The following is a 17877-nucleotide window of genomic DNA, read 5'->3' as shown; positions in this document are numbered from 1 at the left end:
CAGGGATCCAAGTGGTCTTGCCCAGTGGATCCTACCCCCATGGAGCCCAGCAAGCTAAGATCCACTGGCTTGAAATTCTCGCTGACAGTACAGCAGTCTGAAGTCAACCTGGTATACGTGAGCTTGGTGAGGGGAGGGGTATCCACCTTATTAAGGCTTGAGTGTTGGTTTTCCCCTCACAATGTAAAACAAGCCACCTGGATATTTGGACTGGGTGGAGCCCACCTCAGTGCCTCAAAGCCCCTGTAGCCACACTGCCTTTCTAGATTCCTTCTCTCAGGGCAGGACATCTCTGAAAGAAAGGCAGCAGCCCCAGTCAGGGGCTTATAGATAAAACTCCCATCTCCGTGGGACAGAGCCCCAGGGGGAAGGGGCGGTTGTGGGCGCAGCTACAGCAGACTTAAACGTTCCTGCTTGCTGGCTCTGAAGAGAGGAGTGGATCTCCAAGCACAGTGCTTGACCTCTGGTAAGGGACAGACTGCCTCCTCAAGTGGGTCCCTGACCCCATACCTCCAGATGGGAGAAACCTCACAGCAGGGTTCAACAGACACCTCATACAGGAGAGCTTCAGCTGGCTTCTGGCGGGTGTCCCTCTGGGACGAAGATTCCACAAGAAGGAACAGGCAGCAATCTTTGCTGTTCTGCAACCTCCAATGGTGATACCCAGGCAAACATGGCCTGGAGTGGACCCCCAGCAAACTCCAGCAGATGTGCAGAAGAGGGGTCTGTTAGAAGGAAAACTAACAAACAAAAAGCAATAGCGTCAACATCAACAAGAAGGACCACGCAAATACTCCATCCCAAGGTCACCAACAGCAAAGACCAAAGGTAGATAAATCCACAAAGGTGAGGAAAAACCAGTAAAAAAAGCTGACAAGTCCAAAAACCAGAACATCTTTTCTCCGGCAAAGGATTACAACTCCTCGCCAGCCGGGGAACAAAACTTTGGACAGAGAATGAGTTTGACAAATTGACAGAAGTAGGCTTTAGAAGGTGGGTAATAACAAACTCCTCCAAGCTAAAGGAGCACTTTCTAATCCAATGCATGTAAGCTAAGAACCTTGATAAAAGGTTACAGGAATTGCTACTAGACTAACCAGTTAAGAGAAGAACATAAATGACCTGATGGAGCTGAAAAACACAGCACGAGAAAATTGTGAAGCATACACAAGTATCAGTAGCCAAATCAATCAAGCGGAAGAAAGTGTATCAGGGATTGAAGATGAGCTTCATGAAATAAAGCATGAAGACAAGATTAGAGAAAAAAGAATGAAAAGGAATGAACAAAGCCTCCAAAAAATATGAGACTATGAGAAAAGACCAAACCTACATTTGATTGGTGTACCTGAAAGTGATGGGGAGAATGGAACTAAGTTGGAAAACACTCTTCAGGGTATTACCCAGGAGAACTTCCCCAACCTAGCAAGACAAGCCAACACTCAAATTCAGGAAATACAGAGAACACCACAAAGATGCTCCTTGAGAAGAGCAACCCCAAGACACATAATCGACAGAATCACCAAGGTTGAAATAAAGGAAAAAATTTTAAGGCAGTCAGAGAGAAAGGTCAGGTTACCCACAAAGAGGAGCCCATTAGACTAACAGCAGATCTCTCTGCAGAAACCTCACAAGCCAGAGGAGAGTGGAGGCCAATGTTCAACATTCTTAAAGAAAAGAATTTTCAACCAGAATTTCATACCCAGCCAAACTAAGCTTCATACGTGAAGGAAAAGTAAAATCCTTTGCAGACAAACAAATGCTGAGGGATTTTGTCACTCCAGGCCTGCCTTACAAGAGCTCCTGAAGAAAGCACTAAATATTGAAAGGAAAAACCAGTACCAGCCACTGCAAAAACAAACCAAAATGTGAAGACCATCGACACTATGAAGAAACTACGCCAACAAATGGGCAAAATAACCAGCTAGCATCATAATGACAGGAACAAATTCACACATAACAATATTAACCTTAACTGTAAACAAGCTAAATGCCCCAATTAAAAGACACAGACTGGCAAATTGGATAAAGAGTCAAGACCCATCAGTGTGCTGTATTCAGGAGACCCATCTCATATACAAAGACACACATAGGCTCAAAATAAAGGCATGGACGAAGATTTACCAAGCAAATGGAAAGCATAAAAAAGCAGGAGTTGCAGTCCTAGTTGCTGATAAAACAGACTTTAAACCAACAAAGATCAAAAAAGACAACGAAGGGCATTACATAATGGTGAAGGGATCAATGCAACAAGAAGAGCTAACTATCCTAAATATATGTGCACCCAATACAAGAGCACCTAGATTCATAAAGCAAGTTCTTAGAGACCTACAAAGAGACTTAGACTCCCACACAATAATAGTGGGAGACTTTAACACCCTACCGTCAATATTAGACAGTTGATCGAGACAGAAAATTAATGAGAATATGCAGGACTTGCACTCAGCTGTAGAACAAGTAGATCTAATAGACATCTGCAGAACTCTCCACCCCAAATCAACAGAATATACATTCTTCTCAGCACCACATAGCACTTATTCTAAAATCAACCACATAATTAGAAGTAAAACACTCCTCAGCAAATCCAAAAGAATGGAAATCATAATAAACAGTCTCTCAGACCACAGTGCAATCAAATTAGAACTCAGGATTAAGAAACTCACTCAAAACCACACAACTACATGGAAACTGAACAACCTGCTCCTGCATGACTACTGGGTAAATAACAAAATTAAGGCAGTAACAAGTAAATTCTTTGAAACCAATGAGAATAGACACAATGTACCAGTATCTCTGGGACACAGCTAAAACAGTGTTAGAGGGAAATTTATAGCACTAAATGCCCACAAGAGAAAGTGGGAAAGATCTAAAATCAACACCCTGACATCAAAATTAAAAGAACTAGAGAAGCAAGAGCAAACATTCAAAAGCTAGCAGAAGACAAGAAACAACTAAGATCAGAGCAGACCTGAAGGAGATGGAGACACGAAAGACCCTCAGAAAATCAATGAATCCAGGAGTTGGTTTTTTGAAAAGATTAACAAAATAGATAGACCACTAGCCAGACTACTAAAGAAGAAAAAAGAGAAGAATCAAATAGACACAATAAAAAATGATAAAGGGGATATCACCACTGATCCCACAGAAATACAAACTACCAATAGAGAATATTATAAACACTTATATGCAAATAAACTAGAAAATCTAGAAGAAATTGATAAATTCTTGGACACATACACCCTCCCAAGACTAAACCAGGAAGAAGTTGAATCCTTGAATAGACCAATAACAAGTTCTGAAATTGAGGCAATAATTAATAGCCTACCAACCAAAATAAGCCCTGGACCAGATGGATTCACAGCCAAATTCTACAAGAGGTACAAAGAGGAGCTGGTACCCATTCCTTCTGAAACTATTCCAATCAACAGAAAAATAAGGACTCCTCCCCAACTCATTTTATGAGGCCAGCATCATCCTGATACCAAAACCTGGCAGAGACACAACAAAAATAAAATTTCAGGCCAATATCCTTGATGAATATCGATGTAAAAATCCTCAATAAAATACTGGCAAACTGAACCCAGCAGCATATTAAAAGCCTATCCACTACGATCAAGTCGGCTTCATCCCTGGGATGCAAGGCTGGTTCAACATATGCAAATCAATAAATATAATCCATCACATAAACAGAACCAAGGACAAAAACCTTGATTATCTCAATAGATGCAGGAAAGTCTGATAAAATGCAACACACCTTCATGCTAAAAACTCTTAATAAACTAGGAATTGATGGAACGTATCTCAAAATAATGAGTTATTTATGAGAAACCCACAGCCAATGTCATACTGAATGGGCAAAATTTGGAAGCATTACCTTTGAAAACTGGCATAGATAAGGATGTCCTCTCTCACCAATCCTATTCAAGATAGTGTTGGAAGTTTTGGCCAGGGCAGTCTAGCAAGAGAGGGTATAAAATACCTAGGAATCCAACTTACAAGGGATGTGAAGGACCTCTTCAAAGAGAACTATAAACCACTGCTTAAGGAAATAAGAGAGGACACAAACAAATGGAAAAACATTCCATGCTCATGCATAGGAAGAATCAATATCATGAAAATGGCCATACTGCCCAAAGCTATTTATAGATTCAATGCTATTCCCATCAGGCTACCACTGACTTTCTTCACAGAACGAAAAAAATGTACTTTAAATTTCATGTGGAACCGATAGAGAGCCTGTATAGCAAAGACAATTCTAAGCAATAAGAACAAAGCTGGAAGCATCATGCTACCTGACTTCAAACTATACTGCAAGGCTACAGTAACTGAAACAGCATGATACTGGTACCAAAACAAGTATATAGACCAATGGAACAGAACAGAGGCCTCAGAAATAGCACTACACATCTACAATCATCTGATCTTTGACAAATCTGACAAAAACAAGAAATGGGGAAAGGATCCCTATTTAATAAATGATGATGAGAAAACTGGACCCCATATGCCAAAAAATGAAACTGGACCCCTTTGTTATAACTTATACAAAGATTAACTCAAGATAGATTAAAGATTTAAATGTAAGACTTAAAACTGTAAAGACCCCAGAAGAAAACCTAGGCAATACCATTCAGGACATAGACATGGGCAAAGACTTTATGACTAAAACACCAAAAGCAATTCCAGCAAAAGCCAAAATTGACAAATGAGATCTAATTAAACTACAGAGTTCTTGCACAGCAAAAGAAACTATCATCAGGGTGAACAGGCAACCTACAGAATGGGAGAAAAAATTTTCAATCTATCCATCTGACTAAAGATAATAATACCCAGAATCTACAAAGAACTTAAACAAATTTACAAGAAAAAAAAGACCCCATCAAAAAATGAGCAAAGGGTATGAACAGACAGTTTTCAAAAGAAGACATTTATGCAGCCAATAAACATGAAAAAAAAAAAGCTCATCATCACTGGCCATTAGAGAAATGCAAATCAAAACCACAGTGAGATACCATCTCATGCCTGTTAGAATGGTGATCATTAAAAAGTCAGGTAACAACGGATGCTGGAGAGGATGTGGTGAAATAGGACTGCTTTTCACTTTGGGAGGCTGAGGCAGGCAGATCACCTGAGGTCAGGAGTTCGAGCCCAGCCTGGGCAACATAGTGAAACCACATCTTTACTAAAAATCCAAACATTAGCTGGGCATGGTGGCACATGCCTGTAATCCCAGCTATCCGGGAGGCTGAGGCAGGAAAATTGCTGCAACCTGGTAGGCAGAGGCTGTAGTGAGCTGAGATAGTGCCACTGTACTCCAGCCCAGGTGACAGAGCGAGACTCCATCTAAAAAAAAAAGAAATAGGGACGCTTTTACACTGTTGGTCACAGTGTAAACTTCAACCATTGTGGAAGACAGTGTGGCAATTCCTCAAGGATATAGAACTGGAAATAGCATTTGACCCAGCAATCCCATTAGTGGGTATATACCCAGAGGATTTTAAGACATTCTGTTATAAAGACACATGCACACATATGTTTATTGCAGCACTGTTCACAATAGCAAAGACTTGAAACCGACCCAAATGCCCATCAGTGATAGACTTGATAAAGAAAATGTGGCATATGTACACCATGGAATACTATGCAGCCATAAAAAACAATTAGTTCATGTCCTTTTCAGGGACAGGAATGAAGCTGGAAACCATTATTCTCAGCAAACTAACACAGGAACAGGAAATCAAACACCACATGTTCTCACTCATAAGTGGGAATCGAACAATGAGAACATATGGGCACAGGGAGGGGAACATCACACACTGGGGCCTTTCGGGGGATGGGAGGCAAGGGGAGGGATAGCATTAGGAGAAATACCTAATGTAGATGACAGGTTGATAGGTACAGGAAACCACCGTGGCACATGTATACCTATGTAACAAACCTGCATATTCTGCACAGGTATCCCAGAACTTAAAGTATAGTAAAACCAACCAACAAACAAATATTCCAATTAAAAAATGGGCAAAGGACATGGACTGATACTTCTCAAAAAAAAAAAAAAAAAAAAAAGACATACAAGTGACAAAAATAACATGAGGCTGGGCACGGTGGCTCACGCCTGTAATCCCAGCACTTTGAGAGGCCGAGGCAGGCGGATCATGAGGTCAGGAGATCAAGACCATCCTGACTAACACAGTTAAACCCTGTCTCTACTAAAAATACAAAAAAATTAGCCAGGCGTGGTGGCAGGCACCTGTAGTCCCAGCTACTCAGGAGGCTGAGGCAGGAGAATGGCGTGAACCTGGGAGGCGGAGTTTGCAGTGAGCCAAGATCGCGCCACTACACTCCAGCCTGGGTGACAGAGTGAGACTCCGTCTCAAAAAAAAAAAATAATAAAAAATAAAAAAAGTATAAAAAATGCTCACTATCACTAATCATCAGATAAATGCAATCAAATCAACAGATACCATCTCACACCAGTCAGAATGGCAATTATTTAAAAGTCAGAAAATAACAGATGTTGGCAGGACTTCAGAGAAAAGAGAACACTTACACACTTTTGGTGTAAATGCAGATTAGTTCAGCCACTGTGGAAAGCATTCTGGAGATTTCTCAAAGAACTTAAAACAGAACTGCCCTTCAACCTAGCAATCCCACTACTGACTATATACCCAAAGGAAATAACTCATTCTATCAAAAACACACATGCACTCGCATTTTCATTGCAGCTATTCACAATAGCAAAGACATGGAATCAACATAGGTGCCCAACAGTTGTGGATTGGATAAAGAAAATATGGTACATATTCACCATGGAATACTATGCAGCCGTAAAAAGGAATGAAATCATGTCCTTTGCAGCAACATGGATGCAGCTGGATGCCATTATTCTAAGTGCATTAATGCAAGAACAGAAAACCAAATACTGCATATTCTCATAAGTGGGAGCTAAACATTGAAAACACATACACATAAAGTTAGAAACAATATACAATAGGGACTACTAGATAGGGTGATGGAGGGAGGAAGGGGGAGCATGGGATGAAAAGCTACTGTTGGCTGCTGTGCTCATCACCCTGGTGACAGGACCATCTGTATCCCAAACCTCACTGTTGCTCAATATACCCATATAGCAACCCTGTGCATATTTCCCCTGAATCTAAAATTCAAAAAATACAAATAAGAAAATTAGGTTAAATGAACACTTTTGAGTAGAAAAATATATTATTAGTTCCTAGGAATCAGTGCTCAGAGAAGTATAATTTTATTTTCTCCCCTTATCTATGATTCAGGAAAAGGAGTAATAATACTTCCTCTGTGTAACCCAGAATATAACTGCAGATGACTGACTTAGGCGTGAATATACTGCTGCCAGTATAACCAGTATGGTGCGTCTCCAGGTTACTTTTCTAGTCTCCTAGATGACTGTTTTCAAAATTTCTCTCTTCTCAAACCTTCTTCTCCTTCCCCGTGCTTCGTTTAGTTAATAGCCATGTTTCCTATTTTATCAATGATGTAGACATAGCCAATAAAGAGCTTCCATGTGTTCCTGAGGCATATCAACTCACTTAACTACATCAGTGCCAATTTAGGCTTTCTATTATTATCATGAAGGAACTGCCAGTGTGACTTGTGAAAACCAATTTCTCCATTTGTGCACTACATTCCATCTGGTTTCTTCTGAAAGATTTTGCTTCTAGCAGTTCTCCCTTTTTCTTTTCTCCCTTTTTCTGGATCTCCAGACTACTGGCCAACACTGTAGATTTTGGACGCACCAGCCTCTATAATCACATGAGCCAGTGACTTATAATAAATCTCCTTCTATATATGTACAAATTCTATTGGTTCTGTTTCTTGGATAACCCTAATACAGTTGATTTTTAGCATCTATAGCATAGCATGATGGAAGGCATCCATCCTTCACATCAGTCTTCAACTAGCATTGCCTCACTTTTGATCTTGCCTACCCAGCTTTGTTTACTTTCAAGGCTTTAAACTGTTTTCTCTCTCCAGCTAGAGCCTCCACACCTGTCTGTTCTACTTGCCCTATGTCTACTCTTTAGCCTCTGCAAATCATATAGTCATTTAATATCACTTTTCATCCAACTTTATACAGACCATTAACCCATTAACCCTTTTCTGGTTGTTATTGAATCCTATTCAGGTAGATCTCCTTGACCAGGGACTTCTATATTATCACCAGTCTCCTGAGTGAACCTGATTTTTACCACTGCAATTTTAAAAATTAATTTATTTTTTAATTGACAAGCAATCTATATATTTATCATGTATAACATGTTTTGAAATATGTGTACATTGTGGAATGGCTAAATTCAGCCAATTAACATATGCATAATCTCACATGCTTATTTTTCTGATGATAATATTTAAAATTACTTTCTTGGCAATTTTCAAATATATAATACATTGTTAATAACATAGTCACCATGTTGTACAATAGACAGCTTAAAACATATTCCTTTTATTTAACTGAAATTTTGTATCATTTGACTATCTCCCCCAATACCCTGCCCTCCAGCTTCTGGTAACCATTCTATGCCCCATTTCTATGAGTTTAAATTTTTCAGCTTGCACATAAGCGAGATTATAGAGTGTTTGTCTTTCTGTGCCTGGGTTATTTTACCAAACACAATGTCCTCAAGGTTCATCCATGTTATCACAAATGACAGGATTTCTCTCTTTTTAAGGGCTGATCTCCCTCTTTATTATTATTTTCTGGCTTGGAGCATCTTGATGTTTTCGATATGCCAACAAGCATGGTGTTTATTCTCTTATATTTAAAATATCTTCTCTTGGACATACTTTCCCCTCACTAAAATCTCACTTCTGGCCTGCCTTTTACTTCAGAATTCCTTGAAGGAGTTAGCTGAGTATTCCTATTACTCTCTTTCCATTCTCTCTTGGACCCACTTGTAAGCTAATCAGGCTTTCACCCTAAAACTCCACCGGCATTCAGCCCACTGGTCAGATCTCAGTCCTCATCACCTAGCAGTATCACTCAAACCTGCCCTCTTTTTTTGAAACAATTTCTTCATTTGACTTCCAGAAAATACTCTTGTTTGGTTTTCCTCCTGCATCTCTGATGAATTCTTCTTTTGTCTCATTTGTTGGGTATTTCACATCTCTCTAACATTTAAACTTTGGAAAGCCCCATAGTGAGTTCTCAGTTGTCTTCTTTTTTTCTAGCTACATTACTGTTGTGAGGCTCTCATGACTGAAATACTATCCAATATGCTGATGGCTCTCAGATTTATATCTCTAATACTTATCTTTGCCTTGAACTCATATCTCATATATTAAACTGTCTACTTGACATTTCTCCTAGTAAGTTGAATATATATATCAAACTTAACATGTCTCAGATAAATTTTTAATACTCCCCCAAAATTTGTTCCTTTGGCATTTTTTCCCCTTTCAGAAATGGCAACTGTTTGCTCCCAGTTCTCCAGACAATAAACCTAACGGCATTCATGCACTCGTCTCTGTCTTTATACCCCACATCTAATCTGTCAGCAAATCTTGACTCTACATATCTAAAATAAAACCACTCTCACTCATCTACTACCACTCTCATTTCTTACCTGCTGCAATGTCCTGCCAAGTGTTTAGTCTATTCTCAACACAGCAGCCAGAGGGATGCTGCTGAAACATGGGTTAGATTATATTACTCTTCTAATCAAAATCCTTCAGTGACTTCCCTGTAGCTTACAAGGCCTAACACATTTGTGACATCTTTACTGGCATATGCTCTGTTTTAGGGAGTGTAGTACTATCTTAAGCCTTATTTAATTGCTTATTTTCCCACCATACTGGACAGGAACTCTTACTTTCTTTCTGTTTGTTTCTAAAGCACAAGTGTTTGAATAAGACATTATTCCCAATTTAAAACTAGTACCTGATACTTCCTCGTAATAAGAGTGATCCTGATATTATTGTGGTTTTGTTAAGGAAGAGAGCATGATCTAGGCAGCAATAGATAGCCTAGGAAGAGATTTTTACAGGGATTTAGTCAATTCATAATATCTCATTCTGATATTGCTGATATCTGTGTCACTGACCATATGCTCTTAGCAGAAAATGGGAAAGTGAGAAGCATGTCCAGCTTCATTTTATACCTAGGAGAGTATAGTGATGCTTTCTGTGTGAACTCAATGAAAAAAAAAATAGAGCTAAATGTGTTTCTAACAGGTATGTGTCTGGTTAAATACCGTTAAATAAAGCTAAACATTAATAGTGCACTTTAAAAAATACTATGCTTAAGGTAGCAATATTTAAGACACCAAAGTTATTTTAACAGCAAGAGTCATCTACTTTCCATTCTTGTTTTGTGATTCACATGTAATGATTCACAGATTTTGTAAGGTGTTAGTTTAGTCATCATTTGCACTGCACAATTTTGGGATATAATTTCATTGTTGTGGGAAAAAAATCACTTCAGTTGTGTGCACATGGTGGCGTCCTCTTCATTTGCCTCCCAGCTTCTAGATTTATTCTGTTTGCTACAGTTAGCATCTCATCTGTTAAATTGCCTCTTGTTAGCTTATTGGCATCAGTGTTAACCATTAGATGATTCTTCTTCATCTATAAATAAGAATTTTGAGACATCATCTGGTTCAATTATTTCTCTTTATGAACATATTTAGGGTCACCATATTAAAATGTAGGTGGCCATTTAAAAGCTATTGATCTATACATTCTCTGTGTATATATGTATACATATGTGTATATATGTACACTTGAATACATGTATATGAGTATATGTATAGATCATCATCACACACAAAAACATTCCCTTCCATGTGGTAGAAATAATTTCTACTTAGAATATCATTTCTCTGTTACCTGAGGGTATAGATAGGTAGTATAATATGTACTAGTGTTATAACTTATATTATGGTACTAATGTTATAGCTAGTACTATAATATAAGCACTAGTTATATGTACTAGTGTTATAACTTGCTGCCTCTGCAAAAGACAGAGAAGAGGCAAGCAGATCGAGTGGAAAAGAATAGTCGTACTGTGGTCAAAAGCAAGTACCAGTTAGCATGTTAGGAGCTGTTAAGGTGAACTACTGGAGATTGCCTCATAATGCCCTTCTGTATGGAACAGGAAGGTAGTAAAATAGTAATTTAATTTCTTTTGTTTTTGTTTTTCTGAGCTAAAATTAGATTTCCCGGGAGTTATTACTCCATTGGCCAGTCCACTCTACTATGTTGCATTACAACATGCTCAGAATGAGGACTTCTTTCTCAGAGGAGTATGGGAAATTCAGAACTTCCATATAGAAAATTAAAAATAGCTTGAGGAGTTGGATAGCATACTCCAGTCATTGAAAGCATCAAAGAGACACATCTCAAGAAGATGAGATGTTTGTTGTTCTTATTTCCCCATCTAGCTTCCTATATCCATTTTATTACTTAAAAATACTTTTATAATGTTTATTCAGGATGACCTATAAAATAATCAGCATTCTAAATTACATCTATATCCTATATATCTTACTACTGTGGAATTTCTATCTTTATCAAGAAACCTTTTGGAGGTATATTTACTCAGTTGAGGCTGCTGTCTTTAAAGAGGAGAGTAATTTTTCTGGTCATTTTTTATATGTTTCTAGTGCTACTAATGAGACCAATAGAACATTCGAAGTGTGGCGCTGACTCACAAGGTTACTGGCAGTCATGCCACTTGGCATTAGATTGCCTTTCTCTGATCTTATGCATAAACATTCATGCCGAGTCTGCCCTGCAGACTGGCTGAGTGACAGATGAAAGGAGTACTTAGACAAAGGTATCCAGTGAAAGAGTGGGCTAGGGGACTGCTGGCACTAGGGGCCAAAAAGAGTTTGCAGCCCCCCTAAGCTGGCGATGCTCACATTTATTTAGTACAGATTTAATGACAAAGGTTTGGAGCAAACACAATTTGTGGGTAATAAACATTGTTGACCCTTCGAGTAGAGAGCAGTCTTGCACACAAATGATCAAAAGTTGGTTTTAGGACAACATAAGTAAACAAGCTATCTAGATAAACTCCTCTACATTCCCTTGTTATTTGCTTTTTGCTATTAGCTAAAGGTAAGAGGATTAGGCTGCCTTTAGCCATAACCTTTTCCTAAAGCTTTTGCAAAACCTTCCGGCTTTTTAAAAAGGTTTGCGTCTTTCCTGTAACTTTTTTTTTTTTTTTTTTTTACAACTTTTCCCACCACCCTGACCGAACTCCTACACATTCATGCATAAGTTTCTGTGTGAACGTACATTTCATTTCTCTTCAGTATACCTAGGATTGGAGTTGCTGGATTATATGATAATCTATGTTTAATCATTTGAGCAGCTGACATAAATTATTTTCTATATCTCTTCATCTGACCTTTTGATCTAACTATTCCAGTGGCTATGAAGTGGTATCTCATTGTGATTTTGATTTGTATTTTGCTGATGACTTTTCATGTGCTTTTTGGCCATTTGGTATCTTCCTTTGAGAAGTGACTGTTCCATCACTTTGCCCATTTTTAATTGAGTTATTTGTTTTTTAATAATTGAGTTGTAAGAGCACTTCATGTATTCTAGACATAAGTTTCTTATGAGATAAGTGCTTTGCAAACTTCACTCCTTAAAAGACATTAGGCTTATGCCTCTGATCCTTTGCTCTTGATACTCCCCTTTCCTGGAACACTAATTCCTCCTCTTCCCATGGGTAGTCCTGTTTAAACCTTTTGAGTTTAGTCTAAATGTCACTTCTTCAGAGAGGTTATCTCCACCTTATCTAAAATATATTTCTTCTCTTGCTTATTTCTCTCTCTGGACCTTTGTTTATTTCTCTAAGAGTATTTATACCTTACAGTGAGTTTATGTATTTATGTATTGTCTACTACCCTAAAATGTAATTTCTATGAAGCAAACATGCTGTTTGCCTTAAGAAGTAGGCAGTACATAAATATTTATTGAATGAAAGAGTAAATAGTAAATCAACGCTGGATTTCTTTCTCCTGTATTTTTTCCATTATCAAGCTCTCTCTTTGACTCTGTCACTGGACATTAAAACTTTTGTTCAGGCTAATCTGAAGTAAATTTAGGAATTTTTACTCGTATTTGGAATAACCTCTGATTTGACTCATGTTCTAGAGTATGCAAAAGTTTGCAGTTAGAAAGCTTCTTGAGTTATACTTCCATATATATTATTCATGAAGTAGACACCTTTATTATAGTTATTTCATCATTTAGCAAGTGGTACTTTACATTTTTATGGCACATAAAAGGTGTGCATTGTTAGCATTACATCCTATTTTTTCACAATTGAAAAAATTACTAAAAAATGTACAGCCTTTTAGTCTGCGATTACTTCAAATTTAGCCTTTTATAGCTTCAGTATCTTACTTGACTACCTTCTCCATCACATTTCTGCTTATCTGATAGGAAATTGATTTTTCTGCCTGGTAAAATATTCTTTTTCAAATACTATATAAAAGAGTAAGTTATATGGTTATAATCATTCCTTTTAATGTAATATACCAAATAATATTAAAATCTTTACAGTCAGATCGTTCCAATACTTTTAGCCAGGTAGTTTCAGATATTATTCCTCTATGAGAAAACAGATCATTTTAAAGTTAATAATATGTAAGATATAAATATCCCTCTATAGTATCTTTTTTTTTGCCCCAACCTGATGTAATTTTTTTTTTTTACTACAAATTAAATGAAATCAGGGTGGGGGGAGGTGTATATTATATAAAACAGAAGCAAATTCTAGTTAGAACTTGTTTTTCATCATTTGTAAATTTTCAGCTCTGAATGAATTCAGTATAAAATATGTCTTGAATCATTGGGTTCTATGTATGAGTCAAATGTCCTTGAAAACCATATTATGCTCTTAGGTAAAGACCATGATGCTAAGCCACTATATTGCATCTATATTATTTGCATAGTTTTGGCACTTTATAAAAGTAGACAAGTGAAAATACAAACCTCTGGCAATGTTAATGCATTAATATTTTGGGGAATGGAAAAGGTTTTCCTTTTGTAGGTATTACTATATATAAAGTTTATTTTGAATATTTTATAGTTGCAAAGTACTATTTATAGAACAGTTAGAAAATTATTGCAATGTATTTTGGTTAATAACAAAACTAATGATAGATAACATTTCTAAATCAGAGATGGGGCCAAAGAACAAGAATACCATATTCTGTGTCTCTGGAGCTATGCAGTGTTCAGTGAGTGAGTAAAAAAGTTCTTGGGTTTTATAATTATAATCTTAGGATGCCTACATATTTTATCACCTTATGCTGATATTGTTTTTTTTTTGCATTAAAAGATGTTGAAATTTAGCCTTCTTAACTACAAATGTCTATTTTTTTCACTAGAACAATATCTTTAATTTAACAACATAGTTTTCATTAATCTATACTGATTTTGTTTAACAATTTTTCTTGTTCTTATTGGATATATATCCTTATTCACTGGTGTTGATTCTTGCTGATACTTTCTGCCTTTTCAGAAATTGTCTGTTCATGTCTCTGATGAATTATTGCCATTTCATTTGCAAATTGATGACAATCCATTCTCCAATTCTAATAGTAAAGATTTAAAATTGGAATATTACCTGCATAGTATGTGGAAATAAACTTTTTAAGGAGAAAAGGGGAGAATGAGATGGACTGTAATTGCAATTGCATTTTGATAAAATAATGAAAATTGCCTATTTAACGAATGACTGGACTGGATTGCCTTTGCAAGTGTGATGAATTATGTAAAATTTAGGATTACTAATTCTCCCCCAATCAATTAAAAATAGAAACCCCTAGGCATGAGTAAAAATACTTTGAAAAATAATATGGTATGGCTGGGCGCGGTGGCTCATGCCTGTAATCCCAGCATTTTGGGAGGCCGAGGCAGGCGCATCACAAGGTCAGGAGATCAAGACCATCCTGGCTAACACAGTGAAACCCTGTCTCTACTAAAAATACAAAAAAAATTAGCCAGGCGTGGTGGCGGGTGCCTGTAGTCCCAGCTACTCCAGAGTCTGAGGCAGGAGAATGGCGTGAACCCAGGAGGCGGAGCTTGCAATGAGCCAAGATTGTTCCACTGCACTCCAGCCTGGGCGACAGAGTGAGACTCCGTCTCAAAAAAAAAAAAAAGAAAAATAATATGGTACTATATAAAGTGTAATATAACATGATGACAGATATTGTGTGTGCTTATTTTAAAAGGCTTTTGTATTCTGTCTTACACATATAGTCTATAAATGCTTTTTGTTGATATAGTCTTTTATCAAATATTTATCTAGGCCTTTATGTCAAGTCAGGCATTTTCTCATGCTTTTTTCTTTTCTATTGTTTCTAACCTTGGAACTAAGATTTATTTTCTGCAGATAAAGGTAATTGACTTTTATTTGACATCAACCTATGAACTGAGGAAACTGGTAGTATGACTGAGATTATGGTTTTTCCCCTCTGTAGTAAATCTTGAGCTGCAGCTATTGAGATGACTAGAAAATCAGAATAAGTATTTTCTTTTGATAAGTAAAACTCAGTTTTCATGTATTTTTACTGTCATATCTATCTATAGCAGAGAAAATAGATCTTCTACTAGTGCAGGTGCAGTAAGATGACAAGGGAAGACTAATTCTTCATTTGTTTATTTCCACCAATTTCTCCTATAGTAAATGCTTAATTATCAAATATTAATGAAAAGCAAAAGTGGGATGATAAATCCAAAATAAGGAATAATCTATGTAAGATATAGATGACATACCTTAATCCACAGTTGTTCACACAAAATAGAGACTTGTCAGAATTTGGATACTCCCAAATTTATAGATGGAATGATATATAAATTCCTTGTATTAGTTTTCTGTAGAATTGCTTCTCAGGGACCACTCCAAGGTTTTTCCTTGCTTATTATGGTAAAAGTAAAGTGAAATGCTGACTGCATTAATCTAAATGGAGGAAGAGAAAGTAAGTAGAAACACAAAAATAAACTTCAGGATCATACAAGGTTGGCTATCTAAATTAAGCCTAGGAATCTCTTGCTAGTTTATGAAGTCTTTATTTTACTTTTTCTCCCTTTTGAAATGTCAGTTACAATATTATTTCAAAAATGGGCACTCAGAATTACTGACTGACATCCTAGAAAGTAATTATTAAACTTTTTCTGTGTAGATTGCATGTTTTCCTTTATATTTATATCGACCTTACTGTTTCCCTCCCCTTGAAATGAAAGAACTATACAGAAGTTCTTTCTTTATAGTCTCTCTTTCTACATCATCTATAATAATCTTACATTTTAAATATACTCTTTGTTCCTATATGACCTGAGAAAATAATTTTATAATATCCCCAAATATAAAAAGATTATAATGCTTACCATAACAAAGAATTTTAGAGTTTTTGAAATATTTTCAACTATCATCAATAGATTTTTTAAACATGAAACTTGATGTTTTCTTTTTTGTTTTCCTTTTCCTCAGTGGTGGTAAGGACAGAGATTAAAGTAGTTTTTTGTTGTTGTTTTTTTTTTGTTTTTTTTTTTTTTACCTTCTTCCAATTTTTCTTAGTGGTCTTAAAGAATATAGAGAAGAAGACTATTTCTTTCTCCACCTTACTCATTAGATACATCAAGCCTTTCTTGGGAAAACAAACTGGTAGTTTTCCATGGTTACTTCATCATAACTGGATATAGAATGGATATACTGAGACATCATTTATTATCCTCTGTCTCTAGAAATAATACTGCACTTTTAGAGGAATGTAGACATGGTTGCTATAAAAATAAAGTATTGTGAGTTTAAAAAGGATTATTATATTTAATCACCTAGAAAATATAAATTACTTTCTTATTTACTCCCAAGAAGTGAATGTTCATTTCATTACAGGAGCCTGTATTTCATTCAGAAAGCAGTCAGAAACTCTTATCAGGACATATTAATGAGGATTTTTAAAATGCATACGTTAAAACACTTTACCATAATATAGTCATTAGAGTTCTTGTAAGTGAATCATTTTACACATGCATATACTTTTAATTAAATCTTAGTGAGTTCTGATATAGACTTTATAACAAATTATGAACTATAACTGCTCATATTTTAGTAATGTACTAGTATGCTTAATTTCAATCACTTAAGTAACCTTTAATTATACACATACTTGTTTACATACACATGTGTATATAATAAAATTTCTATATACAACAGAATGCATCTGTTTTAAGAAAGGAGTTTGAATTTTTAGAAATATTTATACACAGAACACCACCACCATAACCAAATATAGAACATTTTCTCATGATCTCGCATTAATTCCCTTTGTCTTTTGCAGTCAGCTTCTCTCCACCCACTTGCATACTACCATTAATTTTTTTCATTACTGTAAGTCAGGGCTTCTCAGTCTTAGCACTATTAATGTTTTGGGTAATTTGCTTTTCTTTGCCAGGGGGGGATTTTCCTGTGCATTGTAGGATTTTTAGCAGCATCCCTGGCTCCAATCCACTTGATGCCAATAAAACTCTCCCTCTCTCTTCTCAGTTGTGACAATCAGAAATGTCTATAGACATTGCCAAATGTTCCCTGGGGAGCAAAACCATGTCCACTTGAGAACAACTGCTATAAGATTAGTTCTTCCTGTTCCAGCATTTCATACAAATAGAATTACATAGGATACATTCTTTGTACCTGTTTCCTTTCTCTTAGCATCATGGTTTTGAGATTGACCCAAGTTGTTGCATGTCCCATTCACCTGTCTCTTTTTACTGAGATGGCAGTATTGAAAAACCACAGTTTGTTTAAACATCTACTTTTGGTTTGTGTTTTCTTTAAATCCCTAAAAATAATTGCTTTAATGTCCTTGATAATTTCAATCTTTTGTG

General features: G+C 36.5%; 1 protein-coding gene across 7 annotated transcripts in view; it reads left to right on the top strand.

The window, feature by feature from the left end:
• Positions 1-17877, top strand: part of TBC1D32 (TBC1 domain family member 32) — a 261936-nt gene that overhangs the window by 187651 nt on the left and 56408 nt on the right. Inside the window, exon 26 of one of the 7 annotated variants that reach the window (XM_054492123.2) lies at positions 14167-14229. The exons of the other annotated variants lie outside the window; for them this stretch is intronic. Coding sequence (XP_054348098.2) covers positions 14167-14229 — 63 coding nt within the window. The remainder of the gene's footprint in view (positions 1-14166; positions 14230-17877) is intronic. 7 annotated transcript variants of the gene reach the window in all.

This window comes from Pongo pygmaeus, chromosome 5 (assembly GCF_028885625.2).
Source record: "Pongo pygmaeus isolate AG05252 chromosome 5, NHGRI_mPonPyg2-v2.0_pri, whole genome shotgun sequence".
In the NCBI taxonomy this organism is placed as follows: Eukaryota; Metazoa; Chordata; class Mammalia; order Primates; family Hominidae; genus Pongo; species Pongo pygmaeus.
Note: the sequence above shows the minus strand (reverse complement) of the source record. Positions and strands in the feature narration are given on the sequence as shown.